Source organism: Biomphalaria glabrata, chromosome 18 (genome assembly GCF_947242115.1).
Source record: "Biomphalaria glabrata chromosome 18, xgBioGlab47.1, whole genome shotgun sequence".
Taxonomy (NCBI): domain Eukaryota; kingdom Metazoa; phylum Mollusca; class Gastropoda; family Planorbidae; genus Biomphalaria; species Biomphalaria glabrata.
In genome coordinates, this window is record NC_074728.1 from 8442117 (window position 1) to 8467043 (window position 24927).

Consider the following 24927-nt stretch of genomic DNA (forward strand, 5'->3'; position numbering starts at 1 on the left):
AAGGTTGGAGACTTGATAAATTAAAACATACTTTAGTCAAATTTTACATCAAACGAAACAAGTCACACAGGGCCATATTTATAACATTCTTCTGTTGTTTGAGCTAGTACTTTGAAATGAACAGTTGGTCAAGAACATAATTCTTACTTCAATTCCAACAAGTTGATTTAAGTTGACCTAAGTCTTTCTCATACCAGACACACACACACACATTAGTAATTTTTGTTTTGCACCTATTTTATGATGATTACACACTTCTTCACAGATCTCTTTAATGTAACTAGTTTTATAAAGGCTGACTAAACAGACTTGGAAAGGCAGACCCCTTCATACAATGAGCTGAGGAAAATGGGGTGAGTGTGAACACCACACTTTTTGACATGAACATTTTTCATGACATTGAATGTTGTTGACATAAATCAACAGTAGAAAAGAGGTGTGTTCATTTTAAATCCCAAGTAGGAAGTGAGTTTACTTTTGTGATCACTTTATTGTAGTTAGCACAACAAACATGAAAACAAAGTGAATGAAATTTGTTTGTAAGAATGATATTTGGCTCCTAAATTCTGGATGTAGCATATATAATAATGTCAATTTACTTTTTAAGAACTAAAGAAAAATTACTCAAAATAACATCTCAAAATTCAAATACACTCAAGTAACACTAAGCTCTTTGATATCTGAAAATTTCATTTTGTAATTTTATCTCGAACTATTGGAGGCGTGGTAGCTTAGCGGCAAAGGGTTTGTCTTCTGAACTGAGGTCCTGGGTTCAAATCCAGGTGAAGATTGGACTTTTTAATTTTGGGATCTTTGCGCGCCTCTGATTCCACCCAGTTCTAATGGGTACCTGACAGTTGTGGAACAGTAAAGGTGGTTGGTCATTGTGCTGGCCACATGACACCCTCATTAACTGTGGGCCAGAGATGACCTTTACTTCATCTGCACTATAGATCACAAGGTCTGAAAGGGGAACTTACTTACTGACTCTCATACTATTATATTTAAATCATTCAAAATAAACTGTTCAGCACTACACTACTTACAATGACAAACTTGAAAGGGTTATCATCCATAAGGATTAATTCAGCCTGCCTGAGATAAGCCTGCTCCAGGGTATTCCTCTGATGGCGGGTGGCCCATCTTCCTCCAGCACCACCTTTCTCTTTCTGCTCCTCAAAAAGTTTGGCCAACTTGACAGGCATGTCATCCATGACCAGATGTTGGACCTGAAGATCAACAACATAAACTTTTAAAAATGTGTAAATAGTTGCCCTACATAATTTAGTAACAGAACTTCTTGGGTATGCATCTTCTACAGGATCCCAGCGGAATGAAGATTTATAGACCATGAACCATGAATAAAGAGATGAATCTTTATAGGCCATAAGCCTAAGATAAAGAAATTAGATGAATGTCTACTAAACAAAGATTTAAACAGCAGAATAAGATTTAAAGAAAATGAAACTAAGGTAAAGAGATGAATGAATCTCTATTGTGCATTTTCTATAGGATTGTGGTGGCATGAACATTTATAGAAATTATTTGAAAATCTACAAAACAAAAAAGAGAATTTTTTAAATTTGATTTTTTTTCTATTTTTTTGTTTAGACAATAAATGCTTGAATACTGCATGTTTCAATGATACAAGTAATTCATTTAATATTTAAAATGTAATTATGCCATTCTCTAAGTGAAATTATACATTATATTTATTAACGCAACTTCAACATAATAAATCCAAAAGTCTGACCCTACCTGCCTAACAATATTCTGCACCACTTTGTCCATGGTAAACAGCTGGTAGGCCTCGATGCCAAACATTTCCCTCATTGTGTCTTCATACTGACTGGACTCCATGTTACCATCCAGCACTGCTCGTATCATGTCCAGAAAGTATGAGTAGTAGTCTTCCACCTCAACTTCCACTATGGTCAAGAAATAAAAGTCAGACCTCATTCATCAGGTTATGTTTAATGTTCATAGATAAATTTATACTATCTATGCAATGGTTACCTGACAATATAGCGCAGATTTATTTATGATAGTTAATCAGTATCGAATTTTAAAGTAAAGGCCCTTGGAAGGATTTTTGTGGCGGCCCTTACCCTCTTCAAGCCTCAATTTGCATGTAAATATTAATAAATCTAACATTTTGTCAAAGTAAGAGAGTACTTGTTAATTTCATTTTCTTATTTTCTTTTCTTTAACAAACATATCTTGTTAAAATGTATATATTTGTTTAATGTGAGACCTTTTCAGAGGGAGGCCCTGTGCAGCTGCAGTCTGTACTGTAGCAAATCCAGCCAAGAATATAATGATGTGTTATAATCTAGTCAGAAATTTAGATCTAGGTTATCTGACAGCAGCTCTCTTTTATCAAACCCTGATGTCTCATTGGAACAGCAATGACTAATAAGGGTGATAGGATAAGTCAAGCTGGCTATCACATGACTTATCTTGCCAATATGTTTAGTTAATCTGAGTCAGCAATAGACCAATTCAGACATTCCTTTCGCTATTTCATGTATTTCTGTTTTTATCAAACATCACAGATATCAAAGCCACTATTGATTGTAAATCAATCTCCAGACCTTCTCAAAGACACACCCTCCATCCTTCTATCACCCTTATGCTTGCATATTTTGAAGTTATTTTTTGGAATATAAATAAATAAGATATAATTTTACTTTGTCTTTGCCTACTTTAAACTGTGTTCTACTATGTTTGTATATTTATATTTTTCAAAAACTGAAGTAATTAGAGAAAAATTTTTTAAATATATTTTTTGTTGCCCACGCTGTACAATGCATTACAGTCAACCTTCATTTCTATAGCTTTATGTGTACATTGATAAGCTACAAATATGTATTGGTAAGAAAATAACTTTTAGAGAAAACGAAGAGAACTATAAAAAGAACTAAAAAAAATTTATATTTTTGGATCAGAAACAATTCCCATGAGCTAATAACTTCCAAGTTACTTGATTAGCTCAATTATGGCAAACTTGTCTAATATACTTTGAAAACTAACTAGCCTAAAATATACTTAAGACTTAAATCCTCCTTCACCCTGCGACTCATTGAGTGGCACATTATAATCCAAGTCTAAAATCTTTTAATCATGCAACCATTACTTTATGCAGTCTACTGGAATTGAAACTAGCAATTTACTAGTGAAGGCTTTATGCATTAATAGAATGCCTGAGTAGCTAAAAGCCATGTGGAAAAGGAAGCCCATAACATTTAGTTATAAAGATAATTAATAATGGTTGACAACATTTTAGATGATAAAGAAATATCTTGTTTCTTTCACTAGTCTCAAAGAGTATGAATGTTAAGGATGAGTGCAGTTTTGCACATGATTACACAGACCCAGTTGCAACATGGGTAAGACACCTATCCCGTATGGGATGACAGTATGGTAAGGGTCTTCTTTTTTTGGCAAGCATACAGGAGGACAGCGTAAGACCCTCCAAAGTTATAGACCAAATTAGGCATAGAAGAATATAGCTGTTAGCAAATAAGGTAACCATCAAAGGCTCAAACTGCTGTCTCCATGCAAGCTAATGAACACTATCTTTCTTCTAATTAATGGGACATCTATTTATTACATTATTCTAACATCCTATTTTTTTTTTAAATTACTTTGAACAGCAGATAAAGATACTTACATGGTGAGCGCAAACGCAAGGCAAGAGCCACAGATTCTTTTCTCTCCTTCTTGGTCACAGCTTCTTCGGCCATGAGTTTCTGTTTCAAGGAGTAAGCTTTTAACAAGCGAGAACACAATATTTGGTGAAGCCGAAGAAATATGTACCAGGTAGAGTTGCAATAAAACAATGTGTAGCGGTCCTGGGGGGAAAAATATAAATTATAGCAGTAGTTTCTATTTAGAACAAATATTTGAAAACGGACTAAAAAAAATATATGTGAAAAAAAAAAAAAGATTGTAATTTTATGTAGAGAAATGTAACTTGATAATTATCAACAAAACTTGTCTTCAAAACACAATTGTTGAACTAAAAAAATAAAATGAACAAAGTTGAGATAATTACATGATCATCTTCATTCCCGTCTATTCCTCCATTCTTTTCTGACTCTCCTTCCTCATCTTCCTTCTTAATATTTTTCACACTTTCCTCGGCTGATTCACTTTTGACTCCATTCACTTTCTTTTTCTTCTCTTCAACTTCCTGACTTGACTTGTCTTTGGCCTTTTTACTGCTGTCTGGGTTTCTTTGAACATTGACTGCTGAGTCTTCCTCATCCACATCCATATCTACAAAATGATAGACATACTAAAGCTATCTTCAGAACATTTAAGGATGTACAAATCCACATCCATATCTACGAAATGATAGACATACTAAAGCTATCTTCAGAACATATAAGGATGTACAATTTGAGAACCAAGAATGAAATATTAATCTTGTGCTCTGGATGTGAACTACTAAAAAAATGCATCGCTGACAACTTGACTTTATACTAATTTTGCTAAAGAAACTCAAGGAACTACTAACTAAAAGGTCAGTTAAAGAGATGTCAAGTGTGTTTGTATTTTAAATGAGCGCATTAAAAAAATCTATTAGTTGGAATGTAACATTTTTTTTCAACCTTACTTCTAGCAATAATAAGTTGATAATTAAAAGTCAGTGCATAGTATTCTTTTAAGATGGCTTAGGATTTAAGACTGATGCATAACAGTCTAAAGCCCCTACACACAACAAACACAAACAGAAATCATATGATCAGCAATAAACTAAACAACATTATTTTTGGCCTACCACAAGTAATGTCCCTTAATTTAACTAACAAAATGTACATTTTATCCTTTACAATACTAAGTAGTTTAGATGTGTATTTATTAAGTATTGTTAATGAACCAAAACAGCAAAAACAATGGTAAATAACCTAGTCTCTTGGTTTTACTATGAAACCAGCATTCTCAAAAGCCACTACAAGACTGTACTAAGTTACAACAAACCACTTATGCTACAGTATAACAAGAATCTCACCTTCATTGACCTCCCCGTCATCATCACTTAGTTCACCCCGAGGAGCAAAGAACAGATCAGGGACAAAATGTTTGACCAGCTGCTTGATTCGAGTCTTGGCTTCCTTATCCACACCTGTATATTGTTGGAAATTGTTGACAATTTTGTCCTTTAAAACAGTTTTATATATATCTATTATAGCTTTTATATAGCGCTACTTTCATGCTTAAAGCATGAGAGCTATGTTCCAATCTCATTTGTGGACCATAGGGGAGGGGGTCTGGGAGAAAGGTTTTCAGTGCTGCCTTTAGGCGCTCAGTAAACACATCTCTGCTCGAGTCAGGTGTCGAGCCTTGATCCCACTTCATAGGTAGCCAAGACAAGCCAAGTTCAAATGTACGTAGCCCCTTGACCACCCTTCCCACCAATATAGTCATAAGTTATAAAAATATAATTATAGCTTTACAGAATCATGATATTGTCATGAATAAAAAGCACTTTTTTCCAAAACAAATAAAAATATTCTTGTTACTCTCATTAAGTACTTGCTATCTAAATGTATTATAAATATAGACTCAACTATCTATTTGTTTTGTTGAGATATTTTCATTGATATGAAATGTCCTTAAATTACCCTTAAGATCTAGCATATAATAAATAAAGCTTCTATCAATTAACATTTTTAAAAAATAATAAAATCCTATTTCTACATTTGTCCCCACATAAGGTAGTGTGCACAAGAGAAACCAGTGTATATTTTATACAATTTTTCTTAGGTACAACAGCATCCCACAAGAGGCAGACAATAAACTTGATAAAGTAAATAAACACAACATTCAGAAACAGCTGAGTCCCTATTACTGACTTACCAGTCTGTCTCTTGACATGATGAATTATAAGATTGCCAGCATCTTCAATCAATAAACGATCTTCATAAACAAAGGTTAACATGGGACCTTGTGGTGGGGCCTCTTCACTGTCAGCCCTCTGAAAAACAGGGAAAGTTGATAATTAATAACCCAGTAACCCAAGAATGACATGCAAATTATATTATTAAAAATATATGGTTGCTTGAAATAATTTATTAACTAGTTATTCTGTTTTTTTAAGAGATAATTACATAATACAAGAGATATTGTATTTTTATATTTAACATAACTATTATGATGCTTTTGGGGATTGAAAACTGACCTCATCATAGATAGTTTCAATTTGATTCAACAAAGACTTTCCTCTGATGGCCTTGATGTCATGCTGCTTGAAATTGGCACACTGGTGGTCCAGCGACTTCAAATAAAACTTTTCATTCTGTTCTTTCCACAGCTTGTTGAACTGTTTCTGGGCCTCTCGCCATTCTTCATCTTTAGCTTTCAGCCTACACAAAAAAATTCACATTGTGTGTTCATTCTAATTTTCTTACAGTACATCATTGAACTTTCTAGACAATTTAAATCCACATTTCCCAAGCCAACCCATGTCCATTAAGAGGACTTCCTAACACTTATGCTGATGGAGAAGATGTTCAAGCAAAGATACTCTGCTTAACTTTTAGTTGTCCAGAATAGTTATTCACTCAGTTGTAATGGGAACACTATATGTTACTACATAGAGTCTAGTGTTTATTTGTTGTAGTAGTTTCTGAGGTTCCATCAAAAATGAAGATTATTACTAATAGCTCAAATAATGGCAGGAGGGATATGAAGTGTGGACTATCTTGATGATAGCCCAAAGAGCATACTACAAGACCAGGCACAAATTCCTAATAACACACTTTAAAAACATAGTAGAACATAGAAACATGTCAACTATAGTTCAAAGGCACATCTAATTTTAACATTGTATCATATCAGTAATACTTCCTTAGGTATCAAAAGATAAGAGTTAAAAGATAATACTAACAAAGAAGCAAGATCTGGAGCTAGGTTTAGTTACTATAGCAGCATCTTACACCTTTCGGTTAAGCATTTTTATTGATACCAGACTTACCTTCTAAGCACCAAAGGTACTGCCACCACTGGATTTTTCTTAAGTCCTTCAATAATATCACTGGATTTGTCTCCATAGATTCTAAAATACAGATAAGAAATTCGATATAAATTTGGGAGCTTCTGTTAGATATAGCAAGCTAATATTCTCCAGTTATATTGATGAATCTATTAAGTCACTAGTAAAATGAGGTGTGGTCGGAAATCCCATAGTTGCCTTTACTGGAGAAACTGATCTGGCCTGGCCACATAATAAAAACCTAGTTGTCCTAGAACTAAGTGAATTTAACAAAAAGACCACATCAAACTTTGTTGACCATTGCCCTAGAAATAAGTCAACATGATAGGAACTTGACTAAAATTATATAAGAACCTATTTAATGTACCCTCATCATTAGTGCTGTTTTCCACAGTACTTGTCAAGTACTTGTCAAGTATTAGTGATTTTCTAGTGATACATTTGTGTTCTTTTCAATTATTTTTGTAAAGTGTGTCTTTCATGCAAAAGCCTGCTCAACACACACTCTGTTCCAATCTCTTTTGTGGACATGTTAGAAAAGGTTTCCATGCTCAGCTTCTTCAAAAGGTTTTGATTGGTAGCTGAGTGGCTATATATATATACACCCCACTTTAGAGTAAACAGTGACAAAACATTTTAATTTTGCTCACCTATGTATGGAGTTTCTATTGATGCACTCCGAGGTGCCCCCAAGAGTGTTGTCTAATCTAAATTTGGCTGCCTCTTCCTGGGGCATTCTGTTTATCTTCTTCAAAACAGCCTCCAGTGACTTGATGGTTGAAAAGTTGGTCTCAATCACATAGTCCAGCTGTAGTACAACAAAATATTAGTGTGCTAAGCTACAACTGGCTAAGACAAATTGTTTTTTTTTAGCATACATGTTCTTTAATATAAAAATTACAGCAACACTAACCTCAAATCTTTCATCTTCACATTTATAAATATTTTCCTCATACTGCGTTTTTCTCGATGTAACAAATGAAGAGTCTTCAGACCAAGTTGGAAATGATACCCATGTATCATTCAGCACCTGTCAAACACAAGAGGGCTTAGTACAAAACTTTGTAATTAAAAAAGTGATAAAAGTGTAGTGTTGTTTTTTTAATGAAAGTACTTACTTCTCTACACAGAGCAGTGCGGCCACTACATTTAGGGGGGACAAACTTATTTGGAATACCTCGATAACTTGCACCATATCGCTTGCATGTATTGAAATCTGAAACGGAAAGAAGAGAATTAAAAACAGAAAATAACTACTGAGTCTAACTTCCAAAGTTCAGTCGGCCATTTGGAAGATCGCAAGAAAATTTGTTTTTTACATACTGATTTGCATTTCAATATTAACACAGATGAACTATATAACTAATGTAAATATTACTTGACTATATGAAGTGTGAACACATTCATAAAAGATGCTCTTACTAACTCATAAAATATAAGCTTTCAGATTAAAACAGCGAGACAAAAAGTCAATTACCTATTTCCATGGCAAGTTCTCCACTAATCCTTTCTTTCTGTGCAGCCCCGTGAGGCACAGTTTCAATACCACCACCTTGTTCATTGACACCAAGTAAATCTCTGAACTCTCTGAACAAATCTGGGAACTTTCTGTGTTGCCAAACAAAGAACAAACTGAATGTACTATACATACAACCCAACCAGTGTAACACATTTTTTGATGATCATTAACATTAGGATTTATAACAGTTGAGTTTGTTTTGTTTGAACAAAGCTAGAAATTTTTTTAAATCCAACTCACGAGAGAAAAAAACTGACAAGAGTGACAAGCTCTTGCTTGGTGACTATTTCTTGGTTGAACAGGACAATGGAACGAAGGAAGTTGTCATAGACTTCTTGGTGACGCAAAGCCTTGCGTACCTAAACAAGGTAATAGAAAAGTGAAAACATCAAATCCATATTATTTATTTTGGTAACAATCTTAATAAATAAGCTAAAAAAATACTACAATGAACTTTACCTTATCAAAAAATGCATACTCTGTCAAAGTTCCTGTCTTGCTTGCATCTGCCAGACTGAAATCTTTTGGAACACCTTTTTTCTTAAAAAAAGAAATTTACATTAAGCTATTTAAGTATATTGATGCATAAACAAGAGGATTATAAGATAAATTGAAAAAAATATACAAAGAAGGTTATTTGGCATCAATGAGTGTCTACTAATATTGATGTACCATCTTTTCACTCAAATGCTTGCTTGCTCAATAGACAAGCAAACTCTACACTGTTTTGTGCCTTAATTACTTTAAGGACAATTTCAGTTACAAGTGAAAATTTGAAATTATTTTAACAATGCTTTTACAAGATTCAAGAAATTAATAGCTTACCTTCACTGGAGGTTGGTAAGAAGATGCTGGAGCTGCAGTGGCAGCGGTGGCAGGCCTTTTGACAGCAGTCCCAGTTTTGTTTGTCTGTGTTTTGCCACTGGTGTAACCAGGTTTTTTAACAGTTGGATTGTGATCATTACGTACTCCCAGCGTTGACTCCGCCTGTTCAATGAACAGTTTATCTCTTGAGATCTTAAAAAACATTCTTAAAACCTTAAGTACCTTTTTTTTATACATAATTCTCATCTTATACAAATGACTTGAAAAACTTTAATGTGCAAAATAAATTACATTGAAAACTTTAGTACTTTAGTGGTAGAAAAAACTCATTCATAATGAAAACGTATTTAAAGATAGAAGAATTAAAATCTTCTTATAGATATGACTAATCATTTGTGTTGAATATTTACTAGAAATGGGTACATATTGTTAAGGGTAGAATTAAAAGATTATTACTTACAAATGAGGCCACACCATAGCTTGAGGCTCCATTAGCATCAGGAAGGAACTGACCAAATTCAGCTAACAGATCCTCTTGGTGCTTGAAGAGGTTAGCAACCTGCTGGTAGACTTCACTCTCAGTAAGTGGTTTGCTGGGTCCAACATTGCCACCCTGAACCATAATAAAGATATTAATGCTGAATTCACACTAGACAAGTAATAGAACAAAAGTTAAATAAACTAAAATTTTTGAAAATAAGACACTATGCCAAATGATTTTGAATAATAAATTAATACTAAGGATTATACATTTTTTTACGCCATTAGTATTTAAAGAACCTTCAATGTGTTAAGGAAGTTTAAAGGTTGAAGAGTGTTAAGGAAGTATTAAGGTCCTTACCCTTTTGTAAATAGCAAATACAAGGGCACCCGCCCTTTTTTTTTTAAATTTCTAGTGTTAGGAACCAGTGTTGGAACATAGTGATAATCCAGTGTGTAGTGTAGCTCCATGATGGGAGTCAGGAGAATGCAAGGGGCTGGGCACCTAGCTCTATTCATTACTTTTGATAATCATGGTGTACTTATAGATCTAGCTATGATAAGGTATCTAAGACAGCAAGATAAGTATTTAGAATATAACATTACAGTTATCTTATTGTATTAAAATAGATAAAAAAAACTCTTCAGTTATGGGAACAGACTTTAAAAACTGCATACATAAAAATATGCATGCAATGGAATTTTTTTGCAAATTCGAAGGGAGTACTTAAGTGAAGACTACTGCTGTTGCACTAGCAGCTATGTAAATGGTCAAGACAGTATGAACTACTTAGAATTGTCACTGCAACATCTCTCTCAAAAATGAATACTTTTTCTTTTCTCATCTTTAAGAAAAATATGACACTGGGGAAATTTTAGGAAGTCCTAAAATTTTAGGAAAATTTCCACCACTGACTCTTAAAAGTATATTCCAAGCAAAAGAGCTAGACTGAAGCTGCTATTCAGTAATAGAACATTATTTATCAAATATGACTAGATTTTTTCCCCTCAGAGTTGTCTCTGGCAAGAAAAATGGAACTCTTGCAAGGGTGAGCAACTGGATGGTTAAGAATAAATTCAAGTGAATGAAGATAAAAGAAGTAATTAAAATTGGCACTCTAAACAATGTTTCAAAAGTAGAGAGTAGATTCACTATTCATAATGAATTGCCAGGTTTTCATTGACTCAATTCTGTCTTTTGACCCACACATCTCTAACCCTAACCCATCATTATGTTTGCTAAAAGCGCTATATAAATTAAGTAATAATAATTATTATTATTATTATTAACCTATTCACTCCTACTTTAGGATTCAAAAAGTCAAAACTTCTAAGCCAAGAAAGATAATTTAATTTAATTTTTTTTTTAAAAACATGCCAGTAACTTCCTATTGCAATGTACTGCATTAGGAAATAAATGTAAACATTGCATTCTATCATAATAAGAGTGAATATGTTAACATAAGAAATAATAATAGAAAAAAATGTAGATTACATCTCTTGTGAGACGCTGTTCCTTTTGATATGTGTGTAAGATCTCCAGAAATTGCTTATATATGTCTGGCTGACCTTGAAATCGATTCTGTGAAATAAAAATTTAAAAAAAAACTGAAATTCAATACCAGATTCATCTCTCATTTACACACAATTATCTCACCAGATTCATCACACTCATTTACACACAAACACCTCACCAGATTCATCACAATCATTTACACACAATTATCTCACCAGATTCATCACTTATTTACACACAACCACCTCACCAGATTCATCACACTCATTTACACAACCATTTCACAGATTCATCACACTCATTTACACACAATTATCTCACCAGATTCATCACACTCATTTACACACAACCACCTCACAGATTCATCACTCATTTACACACAATTCTCACAAGATTCATCACACTCATTTACACACAACCACCTCACCAGATTCATCACAATCATTTACACACAATTATCTCACCAGATTCATCACATTCATTTACACACAATCATCTCAACAGATTTATCACACTCATTTACACACAATTATCTCACCAGATTCATCACACTCATTTACACACAACCACCTCACCAGAATCATCACACTCATTTACACACAATTATCTCACCAGATTCATCACACTCATTTACACACAATTATCTCACCAGATTCATCACACTCATTTACACACAACCACCTCACCAGATTCATCACACTCATTTACACCACAACCACCTCACCAGATTGATCACACTCATTTACATACAATTATCTCACCAGATTCATCACACTCATTTACACACAATTATCTCACCAGATTCATCACACTCATTTACACACAACCATGTCAAGAGCGTGGGTGTGTAAGATGTGAGATTGTGTGTGTGTTTGTTTATTTTATTAGTTGGTGTGTGAATTGTTTTTATCACGGGATTTTCAAGGGGGGATAATTTGGTTACTAGCGGTCAGTCAAGCAGTTGGAGAGCTGACCTGGTCTGAGTAGGGTGCTGGTGTTTTGTGTATTTCATAAGAGTGATATAATTGTGTGCCTTATTAAGTATTAAAGTATTATCGATATTCATGAATATAAGGAGTTAGAGTTGATGTATACTAAGTGTTCGTATTTGAGTTAAGCAAGTATTGACAAGTGTAATTGAGAATCATACCCTAGATTATCGAGCCATATGTAAGTGGTAAAGAACTCACCCGAGTTCCCTTACAGTTGGGGGCTCTTGTGAAAGAAAACCAGGACCTCTCGTCGCAGAAATTGTATAAGTATAGCAGTTATAAATTGTTATTGATGTACTTAAACTTCAAATATTGTTCTTCATGTTATATTGTTGTTAACTTGACACTCATTCTATTTTAAAACATTTTCCTCATGTAATTGATGTTCTTAAACTTACAAATATTGTTCTACATGTTATATTGTTGTTAATTTGACACTCATTCTATTTTAAAACATTTTTCCTCATGTGTTATGCCCCTTGATTTGGCCTGAGGAACGGCGGTGGTTTGAAGTACCAGTACAGAGAGGACAGCGACAGCCCGAAGTTGCATCACGAGGACAGGTTGGATCACGTGCAGGGAGTGGAAGTTAAGTGATTTGTGTTACCTCTCGCGTAGCTGAACCCTCTACTCTCTAGCCTCTATTTTCTTGCTCTCCTCACCAGATTCATCACACTCATTTACACACAACCACCTCACCAGAATCATCACACTCATTTACACACAATTATCTCACCAGATTCATCACACTCATTTACACACAATTATCTCACCAGATTCATCACACTCATTTACACACAACCACCTCACCAGATTCATCACACTCATTTACACCACAACCACCTCACCAGATTGATCACACTCATTTACATACAATTATCTCACCAGATTCATCACACTCATTTACACACAATTATCTCACCAGATTCATCACACTCATTTACACACAACCATGTCAAGAGCGTGGGTGTGTAAGATGTGAGATTGTGTGTGTGTTTGTTTATTTTATTAGTTGGTGTGTGAATTGTTTTTATCACGGGATTTTCAAGGGGGGATAATTTGGTTACTAGCGGTCAGTCAAGCAGTTGGAGAGCTGACCTGGTCTGAGTAGGGTGCTGGTGTTTTGTGTATTTCATAAGAGTGATATAATTGTGTGCCTTATTAAGTATTAAAGTATTATCGATATTCATGAATATAAGGAGTTAGAGTTGATGTATACTAAGTGTTCGTATTTGAGTTAAGCAAGTATTGACAAGTGTAATTGAGAATCATACCCTAGATTATCGAGCCATATGTAAGTGGTAAAGAACTCACCCGAGTTCCCTTACAGTTGGGGGCTCTTGTGAAAGAAAACCAGGACCTCTCGTCGCAGAAATTGTATAAGTATAGCAGTTATAAATTGTTATTGATGTACTTAAACTTCAAATATTGTTCTTCATGTTATATTGTTGTTAACTTGACACTCATTCTATTTTAAAACATTTTCCTCATGTAATTGATGTTCTTAAACTTACAAATATTGTTCTACATGTTATATTGTTGTTAATTTGACACTCATTCTATTTTAAAACATTTTTCCTCATGTGTTATGCCCCTTGATTTGGCCTGAGGAACGGCGGTGGTTTGAAGTACCAGTACAGAGAGGACAGCGACAGCCCGAAGTTGCATCACGAGGACAGGTTGGATCACGTGCAGGGAGTGGAAGTTAAGTGATTTGTGTTACCTCTCGCGTAGCTGAACCCTCTACTCTCTAGCCTCTATTTTCTTGCTCTCCTCACCAGATTCATCACACTCATTTACACACAACCACCTCACCAGATTCATCACACTCATTTACACACAACCACCTCACCAGATTCATCACACTCATTTACACACAATTATCTCACCAGATTCATCACACTCATTTACACACAATTATCTCACCAGATTCATCACACTCATTTACACACAATTATCTCACCAGATTCATCACACTCATTTACACACAACCACCTCACCAGATTCATCACACTCATTTACACACAACCACCTCACCAGATTCATCACACTCATTTACACACAACCACCTCACCAGATTCATCACACTCATTTACACACAACCACCTCACCAGATTCATCACACTCATTTACACACAACCACCTCACCAGATTCATCACACTCATTTACACACAACCACCTCACCAGATTCATCACACTCATTTACACACAACCACCTCACCAGATTCATCACACTCATTTATACACAATTATCTCACCAGATTCATCACACTCATTTACACACTACCTTGTGAGAATGTAAGTTTCACTTGCATAAAATAAACTAACCGATTATTTCATACACCTAGCACAAAAAGAAAATAATTTGTCCTCAATAGGGTAATATCAAACTTAAACATAAAGCATTTTAGATTTACAGAGTTTGAATGATTTTATTAGGGATCGAACAAAAATATTGAGTCTGCTAAACCTTTATTATTAAATCCAGTTCCAACACTAATTAATATTATTGAAATTTGCTAGAAATGTTGTATATTCAAAACTTTAAATTAGTCTATTCTTTCGAGCGATGAAAAAATTGTCGCATGAAAAGTCAATACATGGATGGTCACACTTTGGAATACCCTATAACAGCATACTGAGTGTTTTTAGTAGTATACATTCTTTTTCAGTTTAAAAAAAAAAGTTTGCTTAGCCCTTTTTTAAAGGTCATCTAATAACTGACCTTGATTTTGTTGACATAATTGATGGCATGGTTGAACTCCACTGGCTGTCCACCAGGCTGCTGCTGTTGCTGCTGTTGTTGAGCTTGTGGCTGTTGGGACTGCTGCTGGGGTGGTTGTGGCTGTGACAGTGGGGGGCCAGTGGGTGGCGTGGGCTCAGCCTGTGGCCGGGGGGATTGGTGATAGGACCGGTGGTCAGCAGCAGGCGCTGGAGTGGGCACAGGGAGAGGATTGTGATGGGCTGAGCTAACCTTTTGCTAAAAAAAAAGTGACAAATTTTAGTTACATAAATAAAGAATTATACTTTACATGTGGTCATTACCAACAAACAAAAAAAGACTGCCATTATTTAGATAAAGAAAAAATGTTTGGAACTAATTGAAATGTCTTAACTATTTGTATAAGCACTAAGAAATAATTTTGAAAGTTTTTTTAATGAGTTAAAAAACGTGGTAATGATTAACTTAATAGTTAATTTAATTGATGCTTTTAATACCATTATAGTTTAAGAGTCAATGGCAGAATCTAATATAATGTAATATTACAGATTATGAATTTCATGCTTTAATAATATAGTACTTTTTTTTTATTTCAACACTAGCAGACCATACTTGTGAAAAAAATTGTATTTTAATCTCGTACAGATTTGTTGGAATGACCCATTTAAAAAAAAAATGTGTTTTAATTATTTCATACATCATGAATGTCATCTTTTAAATTTTAATTTACCTGAGTTGCCAAGGCTACATCCCATATAGACATTCCTGACTTTTGCTAGAAAATAAAATAATTGATACCTTTTAATTAACACTAAAATGCAAGACAATTGTGCTAAAAAAAAAAAAACAGCTTAAAATCACAGGTTTATAGTTTTCATCCAAAGACAAGGTGCAAACCCCATTTGATCTTTAACCCTTTATAGAAACTTCTTTACATTTTTTGAATAGATTTGCTGGTCATTGGGCCATGTCCCAAAGGTTTAGGAACCATTGGCTTTGGTGTTTAATTTTTTTTTGGGTGGATAAAATTTAAAAAAAAATATTTTTGTTTAAATACTGTTTTAATCTGTTATCTTAAAAAATGTGATTAATTTTTGTTATTATACCAAACCAATTTATTAAAAATGAATGGATATTAAATGAAACCAGCTAGCTAATACTTAACAACTTACTCTGTTGACATTAGAGGCAGCCTGAGACTGAGCTAGAGCTGCTATAGACATGACCTGTTGACCAGGTTGATGAACATTGATTGTCTCACACTGGACTTCAATCTTGTAGCCAGGGGGCAGAAAAGTGTTAAACCCAACAATCAGATCTCGGTGACCATTGAACAAATTTGACACCCTGTTAATTACTCCAGGTGTATCGATTCTAATTTTGAAAAGAAACAAGATTGTTCAATTTTTTTCCCACCATATATTGGATCAGTCATGCAATTAAACTTGTATTAGATCTAGAACAGCTACAATAAATCTGTGCCATCGATTATTAATATTTTAACCAATTATTTTTGTTTAGCGCTATTTCATGCTTTTAGCTTTCTCAATACGCTATGATCCTATCACTTATCTAGACTAGTTGGGGAAATGGGAAGGGGAGGGAGTGGTGAAAGAGATATCTGGGTGGATCTTAATTGGTTTTTAAAAGCATAAAAAAAAGGGGGGGGGGATGAACTGAATTAGAACTTGTGGCTACCGCCTCCTCGGGCTGACATGCTAACCACTCTGCTACTTAGGTACTTATGACTTGAGAAGATTGTATAGTTATATTTTGTTTGTTTCAATTTAGAGTGGCGACCTATAAAGGAGACCAATTTAAACCACCATTTCAGTCAAATACCATTTCTTTCCCATGTTCGAGATACCAAACAAAATAATTACCAACAGTTAATTATTGGTTAATTTTTATATTGATTCTTTTGCATTGTCAGGTAAAAGAAATAATTTTGCAAACTTTCCGCTTGATCCAAGATTGGGTGTAAGAAAAATAACATGTACAAACTTTTTACCGGACAGAGTGAGTTGCTATAAGCTTTGTAACAACAACAACATACGTCTGAGATTTGAACTCCTTCATGATATCCAGGAAGTCATTGTACACCTGAGGCTGGTTGCCAAACTGTAGCTTGACTTGATCCAAGTAGGACAGGGCATCTTCTACCTTTAGACGCTGACATTGTTGCTGCTGCTGTTGTTGCTGTTGGCCTCCAGACAATGGTGGACCCAACATTGACTATAAAATAAAACATTGCTGTATTACTTAGAGTATGATTTACTTTATACAAGAAAAAATCTTACAAATAAAAATTTTAAGAGTAACCAATAAAACAAATTTTGGGAACAGGACTTCGCAATTAACAAAATTTGCAAGTGATTAGAAAGCAAGTTATCCCCCTCCCTAAGATTGATAATTTTGTTAATGAAATAAATTTTTGATTTCTTAACAGTTAACACATATTCTTCAATTATATACTTTAGAAATCCTAATAGTATGCAGTTAGCATTCATTTTTTTAAAATTTGTATGAATTGACCCCTTAAAATAAACAGTCTTTATTAACATAAGGTATGTGACATAGAGGGCTAATAGTCTTACTTGGTTAGCTGTAATGCCAGGTTGGTGTCCAGAGTGAAGAGTGGCTCCTGTTACTGGACCAGTCGACCCAATGCCCACAGTGTGTGAGAGAGATCCTGGTACAGGACCATGGTGGGAACCATGTTGATTTATTCTAGAAAAAGAAATAAAATTAATTGTGGTTTTATTTTTTTAACACTTTAAGTATATAATGGTTTTGTGAACTATTAATAAATTTTTTAAATGTTCAAATATTCAAAATCAACTCACTGATAATTGAGAGGGAATGTTAAACCTGCCAGCCCACTTTCATCGCCAAATCTCTGCCCACTAGCAGGAATAACACGTGGTGGATACTGCTCATTTTGAGCAATCCTTCTCTGTTGTAGTAACAAAACAGATACATTAAGATTAGCAAAAAATATAAATTATAATTAATAAAGGCAAGATATCAAAACTTAAACATCAAAAAACAAAAACTAGCAGCAATACCTGAGCATCATCATTTCTTCTCTGCATCTTTTATAGTCTTTCAAAATGTCTGGAAATATAAACAAAAAAAATCTTTTTTTTTTTACTTACTGCTAATAAATGTTAGGAAATGTTTAATAAACAATATTTTTATTACTAATTATCATTTCATTCCTGGAGATTTCATTCCATAGATATGTGTGGGAAGCGTGGTCGAGAGGCCAAGTGCGCTTGAACTTGGCTTGGCTACCTAGAAGGGGGCTCGAGGTTCGATACCTGACTCGGGAAGAATTGTGTTTACTGAGCGCCTAAAGGCAGCACGGAAAACCAACTTCTAGATAGCCCCTCCCCCACACTGGTCCACAAATGAGATTGGACCAAAAGCGCTCTGAGCATGCTATAAGCATGAAAGTAGCGCTATATAAAAGCTATAATAATAATTGCTAACTAAAATTATTGTCCATATAATTGCAGTTTCTTCAGTAAAACTTGTGCTCACTACACTACATTGCAAAAGTGTAGGAATGTTGTTATTTTATGTTTGAACTTTACTTTAAAAAGAGAATAAATTCTTGTTTCCAACTGCGAGTTGTCAAAAAACTTTTAGGTTCTTATAATATAATAACATTTTGAAATCTTTTGCAGCTTGTCAATAACAGGAATGTATGTTGTTTGCCTCATTTAGTTACATAGAAGTTACATTTCTATTCTTTTAACTGTCAAAATGATATTTTAAAATTAATAAGAATAAACTTGTTTTTGTTTAGCATATGAGATTGATATCTCGCACTATATGTCATTAAAATAATTCTTATTTGAGAACATTTCTTTAAAAGAAAATTAATATTAAAAAAAAAAATGAATCAATCTTGTCTTTTGTCAATATCAAAGCTTTACCCCTAAAACTTGCATTAAGTTACTTCTGCATCAATTTTTTTAGTCCCCTCATTTAGTTGAGAACAGTTCCACATTTAATTTTTTATGATTAAGTAGCTAAGTATATCTTTGTATAATCTTAATGAAACTGTCACATTTGCAGACCACTGCACTAATTACAGTATATAAACACATTCAGAAGTTAAATTTTTTGTCTAAAAAATGAATGGGCAGTGTCGCGTGTGTGTGAAGTTTTCTAATAGTCTGTGATTTTAGGGTATAGGAATTAATGTGTTTTATGTCACTGTTAAGGCTCTGTATTTGAGTGCCATAGATATGAGAAGATCTTTTGTTTCGATGTAAAGATGACTTGAGGTTACTATAAATAAGATTGTGTTGATTAGACAATGTGTTTTTTTTTTTAAAGTAACAATTTAATGCAGATTTCTAATTCGAACAATTACTAAACACTTAAACAAGATCTTCATGCCGGAGATTCAAATATAACTGTTAATTCAAACAAAGAATATCCTTCAACAATAAATACAAAGCTTTAATTCTGGAACTAGGAATTACACAATGTACAATAAAACTATACAAGTTAACTATCTTGGTTCAAGCTCGTAATAAAACTAGATATTATAATGGTACTGGCTCTACAACTCAAAAATGACAACTTCACTTGACAAGATTTTGTCTACTACAACTTATTTGTCTTTGTTTCAAACCTTCTGCATCTGCAAATAAGCCACCCCTATCACATCCTTACATCCTCGCTGCCTTTTATGGTCATATGATGTTAATTCTGTGAAATCAGGCCAGCTGCCGGGACTTGCTGTGATGGAGACGTTTCTAAAAATAGACTTAGCTAGTCTGCTACCTGACAGTCACACTTAGTTCCTTGCATTGTTCTTTTAGCAGCGATGGCTTTTTGGCTGTAGATTCAGTTTGCGATACAGTTTTCACTTTTACACATCTAAAGTACACGCAAGTACATAAATGTGTCAAATCAGGTTGATATTTCGTTACGGGTGTCGTTATTGAAAGTTCTGTGATATACATCGCTAGATCCAAGTTAGATCCAAGTTATTCTTATCATTGTTCTAGCGTATGGAAAAAGAAATGTGTCTATCTTTGTGTCTTTCTGAGTATTTCATGAGGTTGTGTTTTTCTATTTGTAAGTTATAGTTTAGTGTTTTGTGTTATTATAACTACTTTACTTTATATTCTACTGTCCTAAAGTGTCTCTAAATTTAGAGATTTTACAAATGATGTTACTTTAATCAAAATGGAATATTCGTTTGTTATAGGTCTCACTGTTCTATTTTGTATTTTTGCTCTAATTTCTTTATGTTTTCTTGAGTCGAGGGATCCCAAACATCTGATGCTTATTCTAATATTGGCCTAACAAAGTTAAGTAGCATTTTAATTTTATTTTTTTGTTTAATTTGTAAAAATTTCTTTTAATAAACCCTTATGACTAATGTTTTTCTTGATTTTAAATAATTTCATCAATATGGGAATTCCATAATAACTTTTCATTTATTATTACACCTAGATATTTTGAGTTTTTTTGTCTGTGTGACTAGTTTACCATGAATAAAGTCAGTAGTTTTTGTTTGCTTTATTTTTGTGTGTTAATCTTAATAACTGGCATTTTTCTGGGAGGAAAGACATACTCTAATTTGATTCCCATTTTAGTAATTCTTCTATTTCTTTTTATAAAATTTCTATTTTGTGTTGTGTATATTGTTCCGATATATTATGCAATCGTCTGCAAATAATCTGACTTTTGCTCCTGAACTAATGCAATTTGGTAGATCATTTATGTAAATAAGAAACAGTGGTGGGCCTAAGACTGTTCCTTAAGATCCACCTGAGTTTAATATTATTGATGTTGATTTGGAGCCATTTATTATTACAGTATGTTCAATACCTATTGGAAAAGTTTAGAGAGAAAAGAGAGAATTTGACTAATTCTGATAAACTCTCTCTAATGCTATCAATAGATATAGCATGTAGAAGACAAGCCAAAAGGCCCTAACACTGCCACCTAATTTAAATATAAAAAAGGTAAGAAAAAAAAAAACAGAAGTTATTCAAGAATGGGCCTGCCATGTTTACATAGCACCTTGATGCTGAGTTGGGAGCAGGGCATGACTACAGAATGAAAGACTCCTGAATAATGGAAAGATGGGCTAAGAAAACTGAAACTGCCAAAGCATCCTTGAGAGCTTATCACCAAAACTCTTGTCTCTTGGGAGATGAGCAAATGACAGAATATCATGGCAGCAAGCAGTAACTAAATACTAGCACCACTCTTGCTGAAGATATAGACTAGATCACTAGACTGTGCTGCAGGCACTCTTGCTGAAGAGATAGATTAATATAATATAGACTATAGACTCTAATTCTAATTCACAATATCAGAATAGCCACTGCTCACTGGTGCCATGACAAGAAAAGTAAAAAAAACAAACAAGATAGCGGGCTTGTACATAGATTCATTGAGGATCATATTATCATATTACTCATGCTATCCACTGATTTTTAACATGCACACTAGTAAAATAATCCATAAAACTAGAAATACTTTCATTCCCTGAAACACAATTTATACAATATGAAAGGAATATTAGAAAACCAATGATGATTATGTCACAATGTAATCAGGTCGCCTGTCGAGCGGTGCCCCTCCTACCTTTCAAATTAGAGTACATTTAGTCTAAGTCTAAACACTGAAACAGTCTAGAATTACAATTTGAATAATAATTCTTATCCTGAATCAATTGACCCACCATTCTGTTAATGATCATTGATGATGATCCTGACAATCATGATAAAATTACAATTTACAATCAAGAATATTCACATTATATTTGATTATATTCAAATATTCCATTACCATTCATCTTGAACAAAGTTAATCAGTCTGAATCAGATATAGAGAATAAATAAATCTATGGTAGATTCTTATAACTGAACACCGACTTTCGGGAACTAGGTCAATTTTTTATTTTATTTTTTTATTTGGTGAAGGTTTAACTTACAAAAAAAACTGAAAGCAGATTCTTATTCTGCAACTAAAAGACTATAAAAATAGCTGTGTTCCTTTGTATTACCACCCATAGTCAAGATTTTATTTTAAAATAAATAGAGTCACCTCATGCTCCTATTTTGAACGCAGTTTTTGGGCTTTCTCCTTTAGTTGAACAGTGAACACCACTATGTAATTGCTAATAAATTATATCTGTGTTACTTAAAAATTATTTAGATTGTAGTAAAAAAGTAGATTCACTTTTGCAATATGTATTTATAGTCTATTTCCTCATATACTCTCTCTCTCTCTCTCTCTCTCTCTCTCTCTATATATATATATATATATATATATATATATATATATATATATAAAAATATATATATATATATATATATTATATATAGTTTATTTATTTAAATACCTATATAATCTATGTGTAGAATCAGACAGAAATAAATTGTATAGATTATAGAGCTATAAATTAATTATTTTAATTTAATAAACATGATATTTTCTACTAGGCTACTTGTATTTTCTCTCTGTCTTTCTTTTAACTCCCATCCAAGGGCCCTCTTCTTGTTTTCATAATTTGGATGTTCGTTTTGTGAAACCTTAACATCCCCTCCCTCCCATAGATGCTTATAATTCTTTTCATGACTCTCTCCCCCATTCCCTCCACTGCCTGTTGGATAGTTTGTGACTTTACTCACTGAGTGTATACCTCTCCTCACCGCCAGCTTATCTTGCGTGATCACATGCAGTGGGCATGGTCTCTGGCTTCAAATTAGCAGCCCACACTTTTTCTTTCATAATTAAGTTGTATATTCAAGATATCTCTATCTAGGTCATGTTTATTCATTGAAAAAATCATAGATTTATTAATCCCAATAATATTTCTTAATACGATTTTGCTGTGTTCAAAAAGGAGAATGAGCTGAATTCATTATTATTTGTTTGGCACCCCTTTTTTTAATTTTATTTAACAGCTAACGGTATAAATGTGATTGGAATGTCTTACTAAATTAAAGATGTTTGGAAGCTTATTTTGATATGCCCATCAGCCTACGATCAAACAGGCTCATGATATAGCCTTCATCCCTTATATGGGTATGAATTGCAGGGGGAGGTTAAAACAACAGCTTTACATACATGGCCATGACATGGTTACCGAGAATCTAAATAACTGCCATCTGCTTTGGAAAAACGGAACAAAATTACCGGCACTTATCTAAAATTGGACATGCACAGTCCCAAAACGTCGTTTTTAGCTCCAAACATAAAAACAAATGAATTACATAATACAAACAAAAAAAAGCGACCCGTTCAAAAAGGAGAATTCGATGGGGTGTTCAAACTATAAGACTAATATAATATTGTAATAAGAGCCTCCTCTAGATTTAATTTAGATCATTATTCCAAAAACTTTCCTAGATCTTTTGTTACGATTTTTGGAAATTACTGAGCGAGGAAAGAGCCAATACCACCAATGAAAGTAATCAATTATTCAGACTGAAAGTAAAGAATGAACTTTAGTTTAGTGTTTAGTCTTAACTTTAGACTTTAGACAACTTTTATTAAATTTAACTTTAGTTAGAAGAGACGCCATCGTAACGTTATTTAGTGAATGTTATCGTGTAGAAATTTAGATGATAAGCTAGATGTCTAGATCAATTACGATTCGGGCTAATGATCTCATTCCGCAAATAATTTTAAACAATTGAGGTCTATTAGTACTACATATTCAAAAGTTAAAATATTGAAAGAACATTTGTTAACATTTTATTATTACCTTTCCGCCATACTTCTGAAAATAAAGCTATTAATACAATTGGCCTTGAACTTAGTTCTAAAACAAGAATTTAGTTTCAAACAAGTTTATGAGTTAATAGAAGTTTTAATATTGACTAAGCATTTCTTTTACATGGCCACATAAATATATATATTTATTACAAGATTGTGTGTATTTTATCTTCGATTTTTATTAATAATCCTATACAACTTTTTTCATTTTCAAATGTACAGCAATTGTGAAAATAGTTCACTTAGTTTTAACCCTAAAAATTACCATATTTTGGAGGTTAAGGTTCAGGGCAACCAATTTTTACCCAACGGGTCGCACCTACAATTTTCAGTGTTTTTTTTTTGTTTTTTTTTTACGATTGAATTATATATAGATCTATGTTAATTAATATCTGAATGTCCTTTTGCCTAATTCTTTATAATAAAAGGAAAGTAAATCTATTCAGATTTAGTAATTAATTAATAGCCTCTAAATTGTTAGCCAACATCTTATCTTATCTTATATAATGCAGACGTTACATCGAGTTCATTCGTTGAAGCGCTATATATAGTTTATGTCACAAAGTTTACTCACAATCAAAGCATTATAAATATTCTAGAAATGTGACATATTAGTTTTAAAGTATATATAGGAGTGACTAGTTGGTTTATTTCGTTATCAACTATTAGGTTAAACTATAATAGTATTTCAAGTGGGTTTGATTTTTAGTTTTTTTGGCACATCATCGGCATAATTTAGGCAATGTCGTGCCCATAATACTTCAAGGATTACTCTCCCTTCATATGACCAGAGCTAAATTCCAAACAGTTAAATCATTAAAAGCAAAGTCTATTCACAGTTAAAATAGTAAAGTTAGTAAACATTTAATAATTTAGGAAAAATCTTTTGTAAATATGGGCAGCTCATATATATATTAATTAAGTTAGAATCTAATTAAGTTATAGGGCCTATAGGCTACATAGATCCTCAAAGATGAGCACATTTCCTATGGACTCGAAGATGACTGTAAAGTCCAATCCTCGCTTTAAAAAGCCGGCCGCATATGTGGCATGGGTGGGTTAGGTCAGTTTCAGATAGGCCTGCTTCTTCTCTCAGCTTTTTGTTGGTT

The 24927-nt window shown here is 33.4% G+C and overlaps 1 protein-coding gene across 2 annotated transcripts in view; it reads right to left on the minus strand.

Moving 5' to 3' along the window:
• The window catches only part of LOC106077992 (paired amphipathic helix protein Sin3a-like), a 32675-nt gene extending 8764 nt beyond the window's left edge, over positions 1 to 23911 (minus strand). Inside the window, exons 1-25 of one of the 2 annotated variants that reach the window (XM_056016913.1) lie at positions 23808 to 23911; positions 18124 to 18172; positions 17902 to 18011; positions 17653 to 17785; positions 17112 to 17290; positions 16228 to 16429; positions 15786 to 15830; positions 15059 to 15313; positions 11320 to 11406; positions 9805 to 9957; positions 9345 to 9536; positions 8979 to 9059; positions 8760 to 8878; positions 8478 to 8608; positions 8119 to 8216; positions 7914 to 8030; positions 7651 to 7808; positions 6983 to 7063; positions 6188 to 6371; positions 5866 to 5983; positions 5018 to 5131; positions 4058 to 4281; positions 3674 to 3854; positions 1759 to 1928; positions 1047 to 1229 (exon numbers count right to left, since the gene is read on the minus strand). In XM_056016913.1, coding sequence (XP_055872888.1) covers positions 1047 to 1229; positions 1759 to 1928; positions 3674 to 3854; positions 4058 to 4281; positions 5018 to 5131; positions 5866 to 5983; positions 6188 to 6371; positions 6983 to 7063; positions 7651 to 7808; positions 7914 to 8030; positions 8119 to 8216; positions 8478 to 8608; positions 8760 to 8878; positions 8979 to 9059; positions 9345 to 9536; positions 9805 to 9957; positions 11320 to 11406; positions 15059 to 15313; positions 15786 to 15830; positions 16228 to 16429; positions 17112 to 17290; positions 17653 to 17785; positions 17902 to 18011; positions 18124 to 18150 — 3342 coding nt within the window. In that variant the 5' untranslated portion in view covers positions 18151 to 18172; positions 23808 to 23911. The remainder of the gene's footprint in view (positions 1 to 1046; positions 1230 to 1758; positions 1929 to 3673; positions 3855 to 4057; positions 4282 to 5017; positions 5132 to 5865; positions 5984 to 6187; positions 6372 to 6982; positions 7064 to 7650; positions 7809 to 7913; positions 8031 to 8118; positions 8217 to 8477; positions 8609 to 8759; positions 8879 to 8978; positions 9060 to 9344; positions 9537 to 9804; positions 9958 to 11319; positions 11407 to 15058; positions 15314 to 15785; positions 15831 to 16227; positions 16430 to 17111; positions 17291 to 17652; positions 17786 to 17901; positions 18012 to 18123; positions 18173 to 23807) is intronic. The other variant, XM_056016914.1, reaches the window with a different exon arrangement.
• Positions 23912 to 24927: the final 1016 nt, after the last annotated feature.